Consider the following 16810-nt stretch of genomic DNA (forward strand, 5'->3'; position numbering starts at 1 on the left):
GAAATGAAGACTGTATTTACACGGGCGCCGGCGATATGGAAATCCGACCATTTTGCCAGCGATTTCCCTGCAATTTTGATGCGCGTCCGATGTGGAGGGGGATGCGTTAAAAACACGCAACTTGCATTGCATTTAATTACGTTTCTCATGGGGGAAAATACTGCAAGTACTTCCAATAGTAAAATACTGGGAAAACATATCGCACGGCAGGCGAGCTCAATGCGTTTTTCTAACACTCCCATAGGAAATAACGGGCAAACAAAAATCGCCCAAAAATTGGACATCCATCAATTGTTTTTGATCTCACACTATTGGCCGGAGAATAAAATCGCTTGTATAGACGTACTGAAATCAATGGGTCCCCCTCCTGCCGAGTTCTGTCCATATCGCAATGGGATGGAACTCGTAAATATCGCCAGTAGAGAAGCCTTTCCTGTACAAACAATGCAACGCAATCACCAGCAAAAAAAGCGCCAGTGCAAACAAAACGTACGGATTTTTAGTGGACGTTTAAATTTGTTACCATCAATATATTTTATAGTTTGGCTTAATTTGTTAAACTTGTGTAAAACAAAAAAACTAAAAAAAAAGAGTTAAATGCTGAGTAGTAGGAGTGATCCCTCCAGTGCTGGCACAGTGCAGGAGGCAGTGTCTGACCTGATGACAGGCAGTGTATAATGAGGACACTTCCAGGGCAGATCCTCCGCTCGCTCCTCCTGTCACTCCAGTGGCCGGGTTTTCCCTGCAGCCGGTAGTAGCTCACTGCTCTGTGAGTCCCTTTTTTTCTTGTTGTGTTTCTGTTACTCATCGCCATCTTGTTGCAGCCCTTTTCTTGTCTGGACGATCAGTGGGGGGATCGGGGTGACATCTCAGTCTTGGGGCTGCCTTGTATGTAGGATTAAGGAGCCGGTCGCCCAGTGGTGGAGGGTGAGGACACTCAGCACTGCCCCTGTATGTGTGATTGATTCCTGGAGGCAGACGAGACACAGACATGAGCCTGGAGACACTCTTACAAGCAGCCCTGTTCCTGGAATGGCAAGCCCAGCAGCAGCAACAGAGGACACGTGGTAAGTGATGGGGGCACCTGGCACTGTGGGGGGCGAGGATGGCAGACATGGCACATGATGAGATCAGGGTTGAGGAGGGGGGACTGCAGTGTAAGGAGAGCTTGTTACTGTGTCACACTGAAATTGATACATTGTTGCACGCGCTGCGATCGGGTTCGATTGCTACATTGTTGCAGACCCTGGCTGCAGTGCCGAGTTGTGATTGGCTCGTGTTACAGGACAGGATGCAGTGTTACATTGTAGCAGACACTGGTTGCAATGCAGGCTTGTGATTGGCTGATACTTAATGCAGTGCTGGGTTATCCCTCTTTGGACCGCAGTGCTGAGTTGAGGATTAGGTTATTTTTGCAGTGTGCCCCGATAGAAGGTAGTTTCAGTGCAGGGCGGTGGCAATGATCCAGCAGCACTTTGCATAATAGCATGACATGGGCTTGTCATATGACTCCTGCCCGGCCTCTCCCCTTAACCCGCTCACTGCCGGGCACACTTCCCTCCTACCCCCCGGGCTCTTCTTCCGCAGTGTGTGTAGATGGAGGCCCCGGGTGTGACACATAGTAGTCGCCCTGACAGGTGTAATTTTGTGTTCCGAGACCCAAAGACTGGCGAGCGCTTCTCGCCCGAGCGGCACCAAAGGGGTTACGTGCGGCTGATGACGTGTCAGGACCCGCCTCTCCCCCACGTGCATTAGGGACACGCCCTACGGAGGGAAGGAGTGGAGCGAGTCTGAGCGGGACCCGGAGACAGACAGAGGGGGCGGGGCCAAACTGGGCAGCACGCACACAGCACGATCCACGTAACTCACAAGCTCCCCCTCGGCAGCAGCAGCCCGTACCGCCGCCCCCTCCTCTACAGCCCGCTGTGCACGTAGTCCAACCCCGCGAGCAGTACCGGCACACTGCAGCACGTAGCCGCTGTACCTGACAGCACCGGAGCCTCCCCGCAGTACACGGGGTTATCTGCCGGTGGTTGCAGCAGCCTCGTTATTAGGGCGTATGTGGCCCGCGGATCACCCGCTCCCCAGCAGATATGCATGAACAATATGTACCTGCCGTATATTACACCCCGCGGCCGGGTTGTGCGCCACAATAGGACTGGCTGCAGTTTTTTCACGTGCTTTAAAAAAACCGCAGGTGTCGGCTGCCCAATAGAAATCAATGGGATTTTAGCACCGTGTGTTACGTGGGCCACTTACACCCCCGTGAGTGAGACCCAATACCCCAAACAGCGTGCCCACTGGCTGCCTCATTATACCAGTCACCTACCTTACAGCACGGCTGTAGTGTTATTACACCCCTGATGGAGCCCCGGCTGTACAGTCTTATTACACCCCTGACAGGGCCCGGCTGTAGCGGTCCCTTTACCCCCCCCCCCCCCCCACTACGGCCCGGCTGTAGCGGTCCCTTTACACCCACCCACCCCACTATGACCCAGCTGTAGTGGTCCCTTTATTCCCCCCCACACACACGGAGGCCCGGCCATAGTTGTCCCTTTATTCCCCCCCTCCCCCTCAACACACGGAGGCCCGGCCATAGTGGTCCCTTTACCCCCCCCAACACACGGAGGCCCGGCCATAGTGGTCCCTTTACCCCCCCCAACACACGGAGGCCCGGCCATAGTGGTCCCTTTACCCCCCCCAACACACGGAGGCCCGGCCATAGTGGTCCCTTTACCCCCCCCAACACACGGAGGCCCGGCCATAGTGGTCCCTTTACCCCCCCCAACACACGGAGGCCCGGCCATAGTGGTCCCTTTACCCCCCCCAACACACGGAGGCCCGGCCATAGTGGTCCCTTTACCCCCCCCAACACACGGAGGCCCGGCCATAGTGGTCCCTTTACCCCCCCCCAACACACGGAGGCCCGGCCATAGTGGTCCCTTTACCCCCCCCAACACACGGAGGCCCGGCCATAGTGGTCCCTTTACCCCCCCAACACACGGAGGCCCGGCCATAGTGGTCCCTTTACCCCCCCAACACACGGAGGCCTGGCCATAGTGGTCCCTTTATCCCCCCCACACGGAGGCCCGGCCATAGTGGTCCCTTTATCCCCCCCACACGGAGGCCCGGCCATAGTGGTCCCTTTATCTCCCCCCCGAGGCCCGGCTGTAGCGGTACCATTATTACCCTCCCGACAGTGGTCCGGCTGTAGCAGTCCCATTACTATCCCACCCAACAGAGGTCCGGCTGTAGCGGTCCCTTTATTACCCCCCCCTCCCCTCCGACGGAGGCCCGGCTGTAGCGGTCCCATTATTGCCCCCCGGACGGAGGCCCGGCTGTAGCTGTCCCATTATTGCTCCCCGGACGGAGGCCCGGCTGTAGCGGTCCCATTATTGCCCCCCGGACGGAGGCCCGGCTGTAGCGGTCCCATTATTGCCCCCCGGACGGAGGCCCGGCTGTAGCGGTCCCATTATTGCCCCCCGGACAGAGGCCCGGCTGTAGCGGTCCCATTATTGCCCCCCGGACAGAGGCCCGGCTGTAGCGGTCCCATTATTGCCCCCCGGACGGAGGCCCGGCTGTAGCGGTCCCATTATTGCCCCCCGGACGGAGGCCCGGCTGTAGCGGTCCCATTATTGCCCCCCAGACGGAGGCTCGGCTGTAGCGGTCCCATTATTGCCCCCCGGACGGAGGCCCGGCTGTAGCGGTCCCGTTATTGCCCCCCGGACGGAGGCCCGGCTGTAGCGGTCCCGTTATTGCCCCCCGGACGGAGGCCCGGCTGTAGCGGTCCCGTTATTGCCCCCCGGACGGAGGCCCGGCTGTAGCCGTCCCGTTATTGCCCCCCGGACGGAGGCCTGGCTGTAGCGGTCCCGTTATTGCCCCCCGGACGGAGGCCCGGCTGTAGCGGTCCCATTATTGCCCCCCGGACGGAGGCCGGCTGTAGCGGTCCCATTATTGCCCCCCGGACGGAGGCCCGGCTGTAGCGGTCCCATTATTGCCCCCCCGGACGGAGGCCCGGCTGTAGCGGTCCTTTCATTACACCAGTGTTATGTGGCCGAGCAGCGGCAGTAGCTGCCTCTTCACACCCCGGTTTTCGCACCCTGCCAGACCAGTGGCTGTAGCTGCCTCATTTTCACACCACGGTTGTGACACCCGTGGCTGTAGCTGCCTCTCTTCACACCCTGGTTACACCCCGGCAGAGCAGCGGCTGTAGCTGCCTCTTTGTCACACCCCGATTATTACACAGTGGCTGTAGCTGGTTATCTGCTCACTGTAGGTTACAGCTGTGAGGCAGTTCAGTGTTATCACACCTGGTAGATATGAATCCTGGCTTACCCCTACAGGCTGCACAGCAGTAGATGATTGGCTTATTCTGCCTTGTAGAAAATGAACCTTTAGGCCGGCCTCACATGTTCGTAAGCGTAAAACATTGCCTGGGTCAAGCAGCGTCTTACCGCTCTGCAGCATCGGTGGCCCGGCGTACTGCCGCGTATGGCAGCAAAATTGTACTGCGCATGACAGCGCATCTCACACCCTGTCATGCGCTGTCCATCTGTTTTGTTTATTTCCTCCGCTGTCACAACGGCACGTATAAACTCTGCCCATACACAATGTAATTGCGTATGGTAGTGCGTGTGTGTATACACGCTCCCATAGCGAACAATGGGCTCTATAGCGTGTGTGTGTGTATATGTGTGTGTATATATATATATATACATACATACATACATACATACATACATACATACATACATACATACGCGGCAAACCAGAGCATGCTTCGTTCGTTTTTGTGCTCACGTATTACGCCATTCCGACACGCCGATGTGAGCGGAATGGCATAAGGCAATGTAATTGCCTGCAAATTACCGCCTATCAGACGGGCGTACAGTGCCTGGGTAATACAAGGTAACCATACGCCTGTGTGAGCCCGGCTTTAGCTGTCTTATGTGCAGTGTACTCTATTGTTTCCTGTTATCAGCCGTTTCAGACTGAGTGTTCTTTATTGTGACAGGAAGTCAATAATATCTGCGTACATGATGGCGGGTTTATCTTGTGTATCTCCGCGACCGATAAACTCCTTATACATTTACACGTATATGAGTGATATTTAATGTCGGTTTAGTGCTACTTTCCACGGGACGCTGTGGAAGTCGTGTGTAAATAACGCCACACGCCATGCCCTCACCGGTGCCCGCTGAGTAGGGTGGTAACCCTTCCTATTTCACAAATATTCCGAGCTGTCCTATCATCCGGCCATTACTGCATCGTGGGCGCGTGATCTGCGCTGCACGCCGTCTATCCTCGGATTACATATGTGTGTCACGTGTACTAGGATGCTGCATTGGCAGAGCCGGTTGGCATAACGTGTGCCCTATTCTGCTACTGATGACCCCAAAGCTTCAGCATCGTTGGCGGTTTCTTTTTTAAATGCGCGTGGAATGTGAGGTTTATTAGCGATATTCCGACTCGTTGACCTGCGACAATGTTATTTGCTGTAGACGGTTTCATAGCTTATATCCTATACGGCGCACAGACATGCATCGGAAGCCACCGGCGCTTGTACGGACTAGCGTGTCTGCGTTGGTACATGCCACCCTTCCATCCGCTGCCTAGTGCAGACACATTTGTATGCGAGTCATCAGTGGTGATGTCAAGGAAACCACCGCTGTCTGCTGCAAGAGATTAACCATCTCCGACGTGGCATGCATCTAGCGACATTTGGCAGCTCCATCCTGCCCGCCACTGTGGATACCGCTCGTCTTGTGTGTATTATTTGCTGCTGATTTCATAACACACGGAATACCTCATGTTGCGTATACTGGCGGCGGCCGGTCAAAGTCTGGCCTCCGCTGTTGGCAGAAGAGCGCAAGGTGCGGGCCGCGTTGTGTATAGAATTCCCTGCTATCACCCTCCGCCGTATCGCAGCCGCATTGCTGCACACTATTTCTCTTGTTTATTTGCAGGTTTTAATGCTTTTTCCTTTTTTTTTTCTTCCAGCGCAGATGTACAGGGGTGGAGTTGGGGGGCAGCTTTTGAGTAGGACCCCCCCCCCCTCCCCTCCTTTCACTGCTGTCTGGTTCTTGGGAGAGCCCTCCAGAGTACATTGGAGTTGGGGGAAGGGCAGACACTACAGGGCAATCCTTATTAACCAACTTCCTGCTCATGCACAGCCAGAAATCTGAGCTTCCCACCGGTGGAGGCTGCAGAATCTGCTAGTAACGCTTTCTGCACCCCGTAAGGTCACGTAGCAGGAGTGCTGCACAAAACCGGTGTTTTATAGTAGTGTGGACGGGATTTCACGAAGTCTCATCCACAGACTGTGGAAAAATAATCAGCGTAAAGTGGCGCACGGTGCGGATTCTAAATCTGCAGTATGTTGATTTCCACTGCCTGTCAGATGCGGATTTTATTGTCGAATTTGATGCAGATCCGCACCGAAATCAGCAACGTGTTCTCAGTGGCATAACCTGAAGGCAACAGGTGCAGATCGTTCATGTTTGTTATTGGGATTCCAATTCATAATTGGAGCGTTAAGAATCCAATATTCGTTCAAGGGGTATTCCGGGCAGTTACTGTTGATCTATCCTCAGAATAGGTCAGCAGTAATTGATCCGCCTCTCAGGATTCCTGACCATCAGTCGATCCTCCAGTGCACTGCATTAAGGGTCTATATCGGTGGTCAGGGCCGGATGGGTAATAGAAGGCATCGCTCCCACTGAGTTCAATGGGACTGAAGCTATCTATTCTTCTTCTGGTCCTGCCCATCTATTTGGATGTTTGACCCCGCTGCACTAACAACAGAGAATCGGCTGATTGGCAACGATTTTGGGCAGTAGATCCCCGATGATCAACTATTGATGACCTATTCTGAGGATAGATCATCAATAGTAAATACTCAAAATATGAAGGGAACCTGTCCCGCGCCGAAACGGGGTTTTTTTTTTTCAATAGCCCCCCCCCCGTTCGGCACGAGACAAACCCGATGCAGGGGTTAAAAAAGAAAACCGGATAGTGCTTACCTGAATCCCCGCGCTCCGGTGACTTCTTACTTACCTTGCGAAGATGGCCGCCGGGATCTTCACCCTCGGTGGACCGCAGGTCTTCTGTGCGGTCCATTGCCGATTCCAGCCTCCTGATTGGCTGGAATCGGCACGTGACGGGGCGGAGCTACGAGGAGCTGCTCTCCGGCACGAGCGGCCCCATTCAGAAAAGAAGACCGGACTGCGCAAGCGCGTCTAATTCGGCAATTAGACGCTGAAAATTAGACGGCACCATGGAGACGAGGACGCTAGCAACGGAACAGGTAAGTGAATAACTTCTGTATGGCTCATAATTAATGCACAATGTACATTACAAAGTGCATTAATATGGCCATACAGAAGTGTATAACCCCACTTTGTTTCGCGGGACAACCCCTTTAAGCTTCATAAACTGTTCCCGCTTTGCCCCTCCCCAAAGTCAGTGTGCGCCAACAGCATGGCTCTCTTTCAGTCTGCTCTATGCATATTGACTTCTATGGGAGATTGAGCGCACAGAGCGGACCACAGAGTCACTACAGGCAACTGTTGGCACAGATTGGACTGAAGAGTCGCGCTACTGGCGCACGTGGACTTTGTGGGGGGTGGTTACAGGAACAAGGCGCCTAGTGAGTATTGAACAGAGCTCCCCGAAACCCCCTGTTCCCTGACCTTTGAGCCCCAGAATGTAGTTTTATGGGGCTCAAAGCTCATGACCGGTGCAGATTATAACATAGCCAAATCATAGAGCAGCATTGTAGAACATATACAAATAAAATGTTTTCTTACTGCAGAGGAAGGAACATGTTTATAGCAGTACTTGTACGTAGAGAAGGTTGTCATTTTATTGTTTCTCACCGGCTATGAGATGTATTGTTACTCATGATGTCCAACTACTGCAATTAAAATGATGCCTGTTGGGGGACCTCCCAGCTGCTGCAGGGGGAATGCTTGGCTAGTCATGGCTTCCCCTTGCAAAATCAGCTGTGTGGCTGGAGAAGATCTGGGGCGATCAGCTGATCACCCGGAGGGTTTTCTCTAATGAGACAACCTCTTTAAACTTGATGCCCACAGCCTTAATACAGAGCCGTAAAAAAGGCTTCTGACTAGTGGAAAAGCCCATCCCAGGATGGCGACTGCAATATATATAATGGCCCCAGGTGCTCCTCTTCGCTATTATATACTCGAGGACATACCATGATTTCACAGGATTCAAGTTTGGACTTTGTTACATTTTAAGATTTTGCCACTTTGTGACTCCATCACTGTGGAACCTCAGCAGATGATTGGTGGAAAAGTGTACGTCTTACCATGTAGGCTTGTGCGTCTGATTGAGAGGAAGCTTCGTGCCGCTTGTACAGATGTAGATGATGTGGTCACCCTGTACAATAAACGTCATACCTCACAAGTATAGCACGGCTTAGGGTGGAGGGGTGTACAGGAGGCCCCACATTAACCTGCCACTGCCATCCATTTAACCTCATGCAGAAAAAAAAGGTCTGTTGACTTTGGCTTCTGTTGACCTCTCTCCGAAGAGACAATGCTCAGGCCTTCTAATCAATAGTTCTACTGAGCAGCGGAATCATTCTACACATACACTGGTTTGGTGGTCGGAGTACAGGGATCATTCCACCCATCAGTCTGACCTCTCTGTGACCAGTATGATAACCCGGTAATTAGTGTAAGGTCATGAAAGTCGAGGTCTGGACCCCTGAGAACTGAGTCTGGTGTATAAAGTGCTGTGAAAAGGGATTTTCCCCTTCCCAATTTCTTCTACTATTGCATCAGCTTGATTTGCTTTTTTTCATGCACTTCAAATTACAAATACGAAATGCTTCCAATAATTTATATAAAAAGCATTGCATTTACTTGCAGATTGCATGGCATGTGATTTTTGGACACTGTCATAGGAAATAATGGGCAAGTTTTTCTGTAGAATTATAGAAAAATCGCAGCATCTTCTATCTCGGACTCTCAGTCAAAAAATAAAATTGCCCATTTAAAAAATGGATTCTTTTTTCCATGTGAGTTCTGTCCATATCGCAGAAATAAGCCTGCGCCATGCCGCATCGATCTCTGCTGTTAATCCCTTACAATCAATGTAGATCACGGCATATAAAGGGAGAACACTCCCCCAGTGATGTCATTGGTCCTCCGCTAAGTAATCATGGAGGGCCGCTGAGTTTCCATGGCAACCGGACGCCAGACAGACTATTGTAAGTGATAATGCATTGCAGTACAGAAGTTTTGTGTTTTTTTTTTATTGCACAAAAGTGGAAAATCCTAAAAATATATATTATTTTGGTATCATTGTAACTGTACCAACCCACAGAAAAAATATACGGCATAAATGACACAATATGATTAACACTGTAAAAAAAGAAAATGGCAAAAAACAATGGAAGAATTGATGGGATTGCTTTCTTCCCTGCCCTCCAAAACAATTTAATAAAAATTTTACAATACATTTTATGTTTACAAAAAAAATGGTACCAATAATACAGTTTGCCACGTAAAAAGCGAGCCCTCATATTGGCAGGTTACTGGCAAAATAAAAAAGCTATGGCTTTTGAAAAGTGCAGAGAAAAATCCTTGCATCCTTACGGCCAAAATAGATTATGTCCTTAAGGGGTTAATATTAAAAGGTAACCCCAGTAAATACAGAGCGCTGTTTTTAAATGGATTTCATTTATTGAAGGAAAAATTTTATTCAGCCCTCCTGGCCCTATGTGAAAGGAATCGCCACCTCGGCTGCTAAATCAACCAGTGAGATTATAGCCACACGGCCGAGATTTCCGTGCAAATTCTGTCTGAGACTGGACGGAACTTGCACGGAAAAAGAACCCATTCATTTGAATGGGTTCTTTCACACAAGTGTTTTTTTTTTTTTTTTTTTTTTCTTAAATTTATTTATTTATTTTATTTTTTTTCAACTTGCACCGATGGTCCGAGTTTCAAAGGTTGGTGTACGCCCTATTTTTGTGCAAGTCTTGTATGGGAATAGGACGTGTAATGTTTGATGCTCTTGGCTATGTGAATACGGCCTTAACCAAAGTCAGTTGGCAATTGGGTTCAACTTCCTTAGCCACACCCAGGCGTAATTACTGGTGCAATTTCCTAGGAGTATCTGACTTACCAAAATTTCATCAATATTGCATTGATGCAGGAGGTCACATAAGAACACAAGTGACCATCTAAACAACTGCAGGCCCCACTTGCCACAGTTCAAATGAATGTAGATCATTTTAAAGAAAGACAATGGGCACAAGCGGCATCCATGGGAGAGTTGGACATGCAAATCAATTTTGACCAAAAAGAGCACAAAGGTTCGTCTTGCATTTGTCAAAAAAACATCTAAGATGACCTGCAAGAGTTTTGGCATAATATTTTCTAGACTGATGAGTCAAAGGTGGAACTTTTTGGAAGACAGGTGTCTTGTTACATCTGCAGGAGCCCGCAGCGGAATCCAAGCCTGTGCCCAGCCGGCATCTGCGTGTACCTGACATATTTCTTCTTTCTGTACTGCGGATGGTCCACAAGGCGAGCTGTTGGACATGCGCAGTGCAGGTTTTTTTTTTTTTCAATCCCTGCTTTTCCTGTATTATTGCTAGGAAATTACATGGAATTTGTGACCTTTCTGCAATGTCATTGCGGAAGAGCCACAGGTCGGACAGCTTTAATTGACTTCAATGGAAGCCGTCCGTGCAGAATCCGCACTGAAATAGAGCATGCTGTGATTTTTTTTTTCCTCCGCGAGCAGAAAATCGCAATTGATTTCCGTGTAGAGGAAAACTGCTTTTCCATAGCATGCTATGGGGGGGGGTATCTGCTGCGGAATCCGGAGGCGGACGCTTCCTCCGGATTCCGCAATGCAAATCCGGCTGTGAGCAGCTGGCCTAACAGTCACACATGGCGGTGGTAGTGTGATGGGACTGTTTATGACTCTGCAGGATGTGGATGACTTGTCAGAATTAATGGAACCATGAATTCTGCTCTCAGGAAATCCTGAAAAAGAATGTCCGCTTGTCCGTTCATGACCTAAAGCTCAAGCAGTAGGTTATACACAGCAGGATGATAATCCGAAGTATGTGGTACAAGCAAGTCCACCTATGAATAGCTCAAAATAATCAAAATGAAGATCTCGGAGTCAAGTCAAAATCATGACTTGAATCCCATTGAGATGCTGTGGCAAGACCTTAAACAGGAAGTTCATGCCCCAAAATTCTCAATTGAAGCCCCATTGAACTCAACGGAGGTGTTTTACACTGTTTAGCGTGGCGTTTGAAGCCTGTGTGAGAGCGGCCTAAACGCAGGCAGTGAAAGAACGATCATCAATAAATCGCTGATTGGATCTTTCATGTAGATCAAAAATCATTTTCTGCATTTGCCTGTGTAAACAGGCAGTATTTTATGTATAAACGACTGCCTGTTTACTGTGAATGGAGGCAGGCGGCCAGAGCGATCACCGGTCCTTGATCCTGTGTAAAAGCACAGGAGCAATTATCTCTTGAACGATTGCTTTGGCTTGAGTAAACAGGCAGTCATTCATCTGTGAACGACTGCCTGTTTACTGAGAATGCAGGCGGGCGGCCAGAATGGTATCCTGCCTGCTCTATCTCCATTAACTGAGCAATGATGCTTTCATACAGGAGCGATCATCACTGGGTTGGCTGTCGGGCGCCTTAACACCCTGCAGTTTTAAAAGGGCTTTGATTAGAGATTTGAAATGCTTAAATATGACAAATTAGCAAAAATGGAAGAAAGCAGGTAAAAGGCAAATATTTTTCACATCGCCGTATTTGGCAGTGTACCATAAAAATAAACTAATCTTTTAAATGTAATGGATGTAATGTAGTGATAGTCACGCAGAAAAAGCTGTTTGCCTTTACACCGAGCGATGATTGCTCATTAGTTGTTTGCCGAGATATCTTTCATAGAGGGGATCTCCATACAAATATGAACTGTGGTTTTATACCAGGCGACTTTCGATAAACCGGCGCCTATTTTGTTTTTTCTTTTTTGTAAGCTGAAACGGAAAGACAAGCGACTTATCGATTGTCACCGTCAGTAGCCATGTTTACGTTGAATGGCTCACGTTTGAATTCGCTCTTTCAAGCGATTATAGATTATTCCTCTAATAGTTTTCTTGTGTAAAGTTACCTTTTTAAGAAGTTTTCCGATAACATCAAATTGTTTCACGACGACTCTGTCCTTCCTGGTTGCTGCAGACTAGGCCATGTGACTGCTACAGCCAATCACCGGCTATAGATGGTCACTGATCTGCCCAATAATTGGCTGCAGCAGTCACATGGCCTGGTCAACAGCAACCAGGAAGTATAGAGTGGTTGTCAAGCTATTTTAAGGAGTGGGAAAACCCCTTTAAATCTTGATCTGATGCATCTGTGCACATGTTCAATAGTTTGTGTGTTTACAACATCGCTAATGTTATTTAATCTTTTCTTTATCTTGGCTCGGTAGCTTGCGTCCTTACAGTAGGCCAACGAGCATAATAAACAGAGGAAATGAAATTGAAAGTATGGCTGCGGTCTTGGGGACCCATAGGTACATTTTGATTGTCTGTATTGGTTCTACGCATAGTTAATTTAAAAAAATTACTCTGAAAATGTTAAAATAAATTAGTGTCTGGCGTGCTAAATCATAATAAAATAGCCTATATTCTTGGATTGCTGAGTGCTCCATACAGTCTCTTGATTCTCTGTGCTGAGTTATTGGCTGCAGTCGGCCTGTGTATGAGATGTCAGACTGCTGCAGCAGTCTGTGAGGTCCTGTACACACTCTGCTGCAGCAGTCTGTGATGTCCTGTACACACTCTGCTGCAGCAGTCTGTGAGGTCCTGTACACACTCTGCTGCAGCCTGAAAAGATGGCCTAAACTCACCTCTCCTGTAATGTTTTGTTTTGGGACAGGGAACTTAATTAATAAACATTTTAAATTTTATTTTACCTGACGACCTATACCCCGGATAGCTCACCAGTAGTAGATAAACGGGGGTCTGCCTTTCTGGACCCACATCCATCAGCTGATCGTCTGGCCCACTATATTCAGCAGCGGGTCAGTCAACAATGGTCAGAAGAAGTAGGGGCAGCTCCGGCCTTTAGCTGTAACATTTTTCTGCCATGGATGTTTGTAAGGCCTGTTTCACACGGGCGACAGCGATATTGCTTTGGTGTTCTGTGCGATATCACTGCATTTTCATGCAGCAATATTGCCATTTTGTGTCGCTACAAAGTCGAGCGGTCTTGTAGCACTCTTTTGCTAGGATTTTCGAGGGGGACCTTGAAATATAAGCTCTACCCCAAAAATAAGCCCTAGCTGCATAGAAAAAAAACAAACCAACAAAAACCAAATACATCACCTAACAGCCGCTGTCAGCTCCTCCTCACATGTTCTCTGCAGGTTCCCCGGCACTTGTCTTTAGGCAACAATCCCTGGTGAGGGGTTTGAAAAACCCTGCCTCTGATTGACTGAGCTGCGGTGCTCAAGAACCAATCAGAGCCATTCAATGAATGGCTGTGATTAGTTCAGCGCTTCCTGGAGGCGGGGTTTTTGAACCTCCAATCCAGAAAGTGCTAACAGAAGACTTCAAACAAGTTGTGCGGGCCTGCAAGGAGAAGTGTGGCGCAGCTGACAGCGGCTGTTAGGTGATGTATTGTGTTTTTCTAAATGCACCCAGGGCTTAGTTTAGGGACAAATGGTAGGACTTCCTACTGTAAAAGTTGCACTGCACGAAAACCGCGTAACAGAAAGAAAGGCTCCGTAGGAAAACTTTGGCTACAAATCATAGCAAATGGTGGCAATATTTAGCAAAACATTATTTTTTTTTCTCACAATATAGCAGACTACAAAACATCGCTAATGTGAAGGAACCCATCGGAAAACACGGGCTTCACATACATGTCTCCTGTGTGAAGCCGGCCTAAATCTACATGGTACATACTAACTTTGGTACAGGTTTCAGCCTATGAATTGCAAAAGGGTGAAATACGCTGTGGAAATCTGTGACAAATCAGCAGCATGCCGTTCATTCCACCACATGGGTTTTATTTTTGCTACACATAGTTGAGATTTTTAAAACCCTAACAAAATGTAATGTATTGTAGATTGCTGAAGCTTTTTGGTGCGAAACCCAAACAAAAAATCTGACGTGTCGCCTCTCTGACGTCTGTTTTAGTACATAATTGTATTCACCGTAATATAACAATTTTGAAGCATCTTTTCGTAGAACTCTGTTTGGTATCGTTCCTCTGTTATTCCTCCTAGAAATTTATGAATAAATTGGCAACTGGGTGTTATCAGTTGGAGGGGAGGGGTCCCTGCACACTGATACTATCCAATCAGTGACAGACTTGTGTGGGGGGGGGGGGGGGAAAGGTTGCTTTGACAAGGAGAATGATGACACTCAGTTGTTAATTTATACATATATTTCTTGGAGTAATGACAGCGGAATGGAGCAATCCGAAATGTTATTGTTATATCATGGGAAATAAAGTATCTAGATTACAAGGAGAGGTGATGGGACTTCTTTAAAAGGTTCTTATTAGTATTTCCATTAGGCTTATCCATTTGAATCAAAATTTTGATTTTTAGGGACAATTTTGCTTGATGTGAAAGCCAAATACCACACCAAGCTGTAATGCTTCTGCTGTAAAAGAGATTTAAATAGAGATGAGCGAGTATACTTGCTAAGGACAATTCTTTGCTCCCGGGCGGCCAGGTACTCGCTAAGGGCAATGCTCGATCGAGTAATTACCCTTAGCGAGTATGCTCACTCATCTCTATATTTAAACATTACACCTAAGTAGCCCAAAAAAACATTAAAATATACCTACTGTTAAAATTCGCCTTTTGGTTCCCTGCACTCTGGTGTGACAAGTAGGCCACAATGACGTTGGGTCCGTAGCAACGTAACCTTCCATTGTAGCAACCAATGATGCAGCCAGGTGAATTTCTATCACTATGGACACAGCATCGCCGCAGCCTGGTTGTCGCATCGGAGGATGAAGATCAAAGAAGAATTTTAATGGGATGTATATTACAAAGAACTGAAAATCAAGACAAAGCAATGAAGCGGACCCGCCATGGTGCTGACTTGTCATCACATTCACAAAACATTCTGAGGGCTCGTTCACATTGATGCTTTCGTTTTCCATTGCTTGGCTCTATCCTAGAAGTGTTGGATCCGGTAGATGTCGGACCCGAATAACTCCGGACGGAACCCATTGATTATAATGGGTTATGGCCGGCTGCCGTTATCAATCTGCCATTTTCCAGGACGAAATAGCACAGTTTTTTTTATGGAAATCAGAGATAGAGGCTGACAAGTGTCCTAAGCAGGAGGATCCATTCTGAGCAGCTCTTAGGGGGTCACAAGGTTAAGTCTTGCTTTATCTGCAGCACATTGATTCTTCGCTCGGTCACATGACCTGAGATCAGCCTGCAGCCTCAACAGGATCATTCCTCTTAGGACAGGAGTGAAATAAGGACACTGGTTTCTTTCATAGCACTTGGAAGGGAATCGCTGACTAAAGCATATAGCGCGAAAGTAACGAGATTTAGGTTCTTATGGTTATTAAATCTGAACATATTCCACAAAGAAATTGTTGCAGTTTTTTTTTTTTTCCTAGCGACAAAAATATTCAAAAGGAGAATCCTCCGTGTTCTACAGAGTTTTCAAACTCATAATGCCTTGTCTGCAATTTGGCTCGCTGGATTAAAGGGGTATTCTGGGCATTTAACCCCTTTCAGTACTGATGACTTATCTGCAGATAGGGGTTGCAGCAGGAAGTGTAATAAAAGGCAGTTCCCCTGGAAATAAATGGGTGCTATACGTTCAATAGCGCATCCAGCCCCGCCGCAGGGGCTAAGATCAGGTGATCGCTGGGGGTCCTCAGCAGCGGATGCACATTGATCAATTACTGATGACTTTTCCTGGGGATAGGTCATCAGTACTGAAAGGGTTTAACTGCCCAGAATACCCCTTATGTGTCATGTCGTGCTAGGCTATTTAAGTCTTGTTGCATTTACGAACCTTTGCCTGCCATTAAGGCACTTTTTACTTGACCATAATGTGGCACAAGACCCGGACTAGATTTACGGAGTGGAACTTAGATCATCATAGAACCCTAAGTTTGGCCACCCTAGCAGCAGGGTTATTGGTAATACAAAGCTAAAGTGAGGTTGAGTTACAGCTCTCTGAATGCTGCCTAAGTTCACACAGACGGTAATTACATCCATGTATAGATACTAGGCAAGGAAAAACCACATCTTCATAGGTTTGTGTTTCAGTGTGCCAACTGTTGCCAGCCTTTCCTAGTTGGAGGCCATACTTACATGGGCAAGTGCGATATCGGTCCAAGAAAGGAACCATGCTGCGCTATTTTTTTCCACTAGAATAACGGACACTATGATGATAATCCGACTGACTCAGACAGTGGGGTCCATCGGGAGTCATTAGTGTCAGTCATATAAAGGATCCTGCGCTGCCGTCATTTTTGTTTTTCTGATATAACAGAAAAGCGGAAATGTGAGTACAGTTGTGAACCTAACCATACGGCTAGTTTCAATGGAGGCCAACCGAGTCATTATTAAAGGGAACCTGTCCCCTCCCTACAGCACCATAGACGAGGTGGTGTTAGGGGAGGTGGCAGGAGGACAGGTGATGTAGTTTTTATACTCTCCCTTTCCCTGGTTCCAGTGCTGTCCGCCTCTGAAATCACGCGACTCCCGAAAATCTGATTCTTTTCAGACTGGCGTGCATGTGCTCTCCACTA

At 48.1% G+C, this 16810-nt stretch overlaps 1 protein-coding gene across 2 annotated transcripts in view; it reads left to right on the forward strand.

The window, feature by feature from the left end:
- Window positions 1-758: 758 nt before the first annotated feature.
- MNT (MAX network transcriptional repressor) overlaps window positions 759-16810 on the forward strand; it is a 92073-nt gene continuing 76021 nt past the window's right edge. For both annotated transcript variants that reach the window (XM_066599631.1, XM_066599632.1), the window contains exon 1: window positions 759-1067. In XM_066599631.1, the coding sequence (XP_066455728.1) occupies window positions 992-1067 (76 nt within the window). In that variant the 5' untranslated portion in view covers window positions 759-991. The remainder of the gene's footprint in view (window positions 1068-16810) is intronic.

Source organism: Eleutherodactylus coqui, chromosome 4 (assembly GCF_035609145.1).
Source record: "Eleutherodactylus coqui strain aEleCoq1 chromosome 4, aEleCoq1.hap1, whole genome shotgun sequence".
NCBI lineage: Eukaryota > Metazoa > Chordata > Amphibia > Anura > Eleutherodactylidae > Eleutherodactylus > Eleutherodactylus coqui.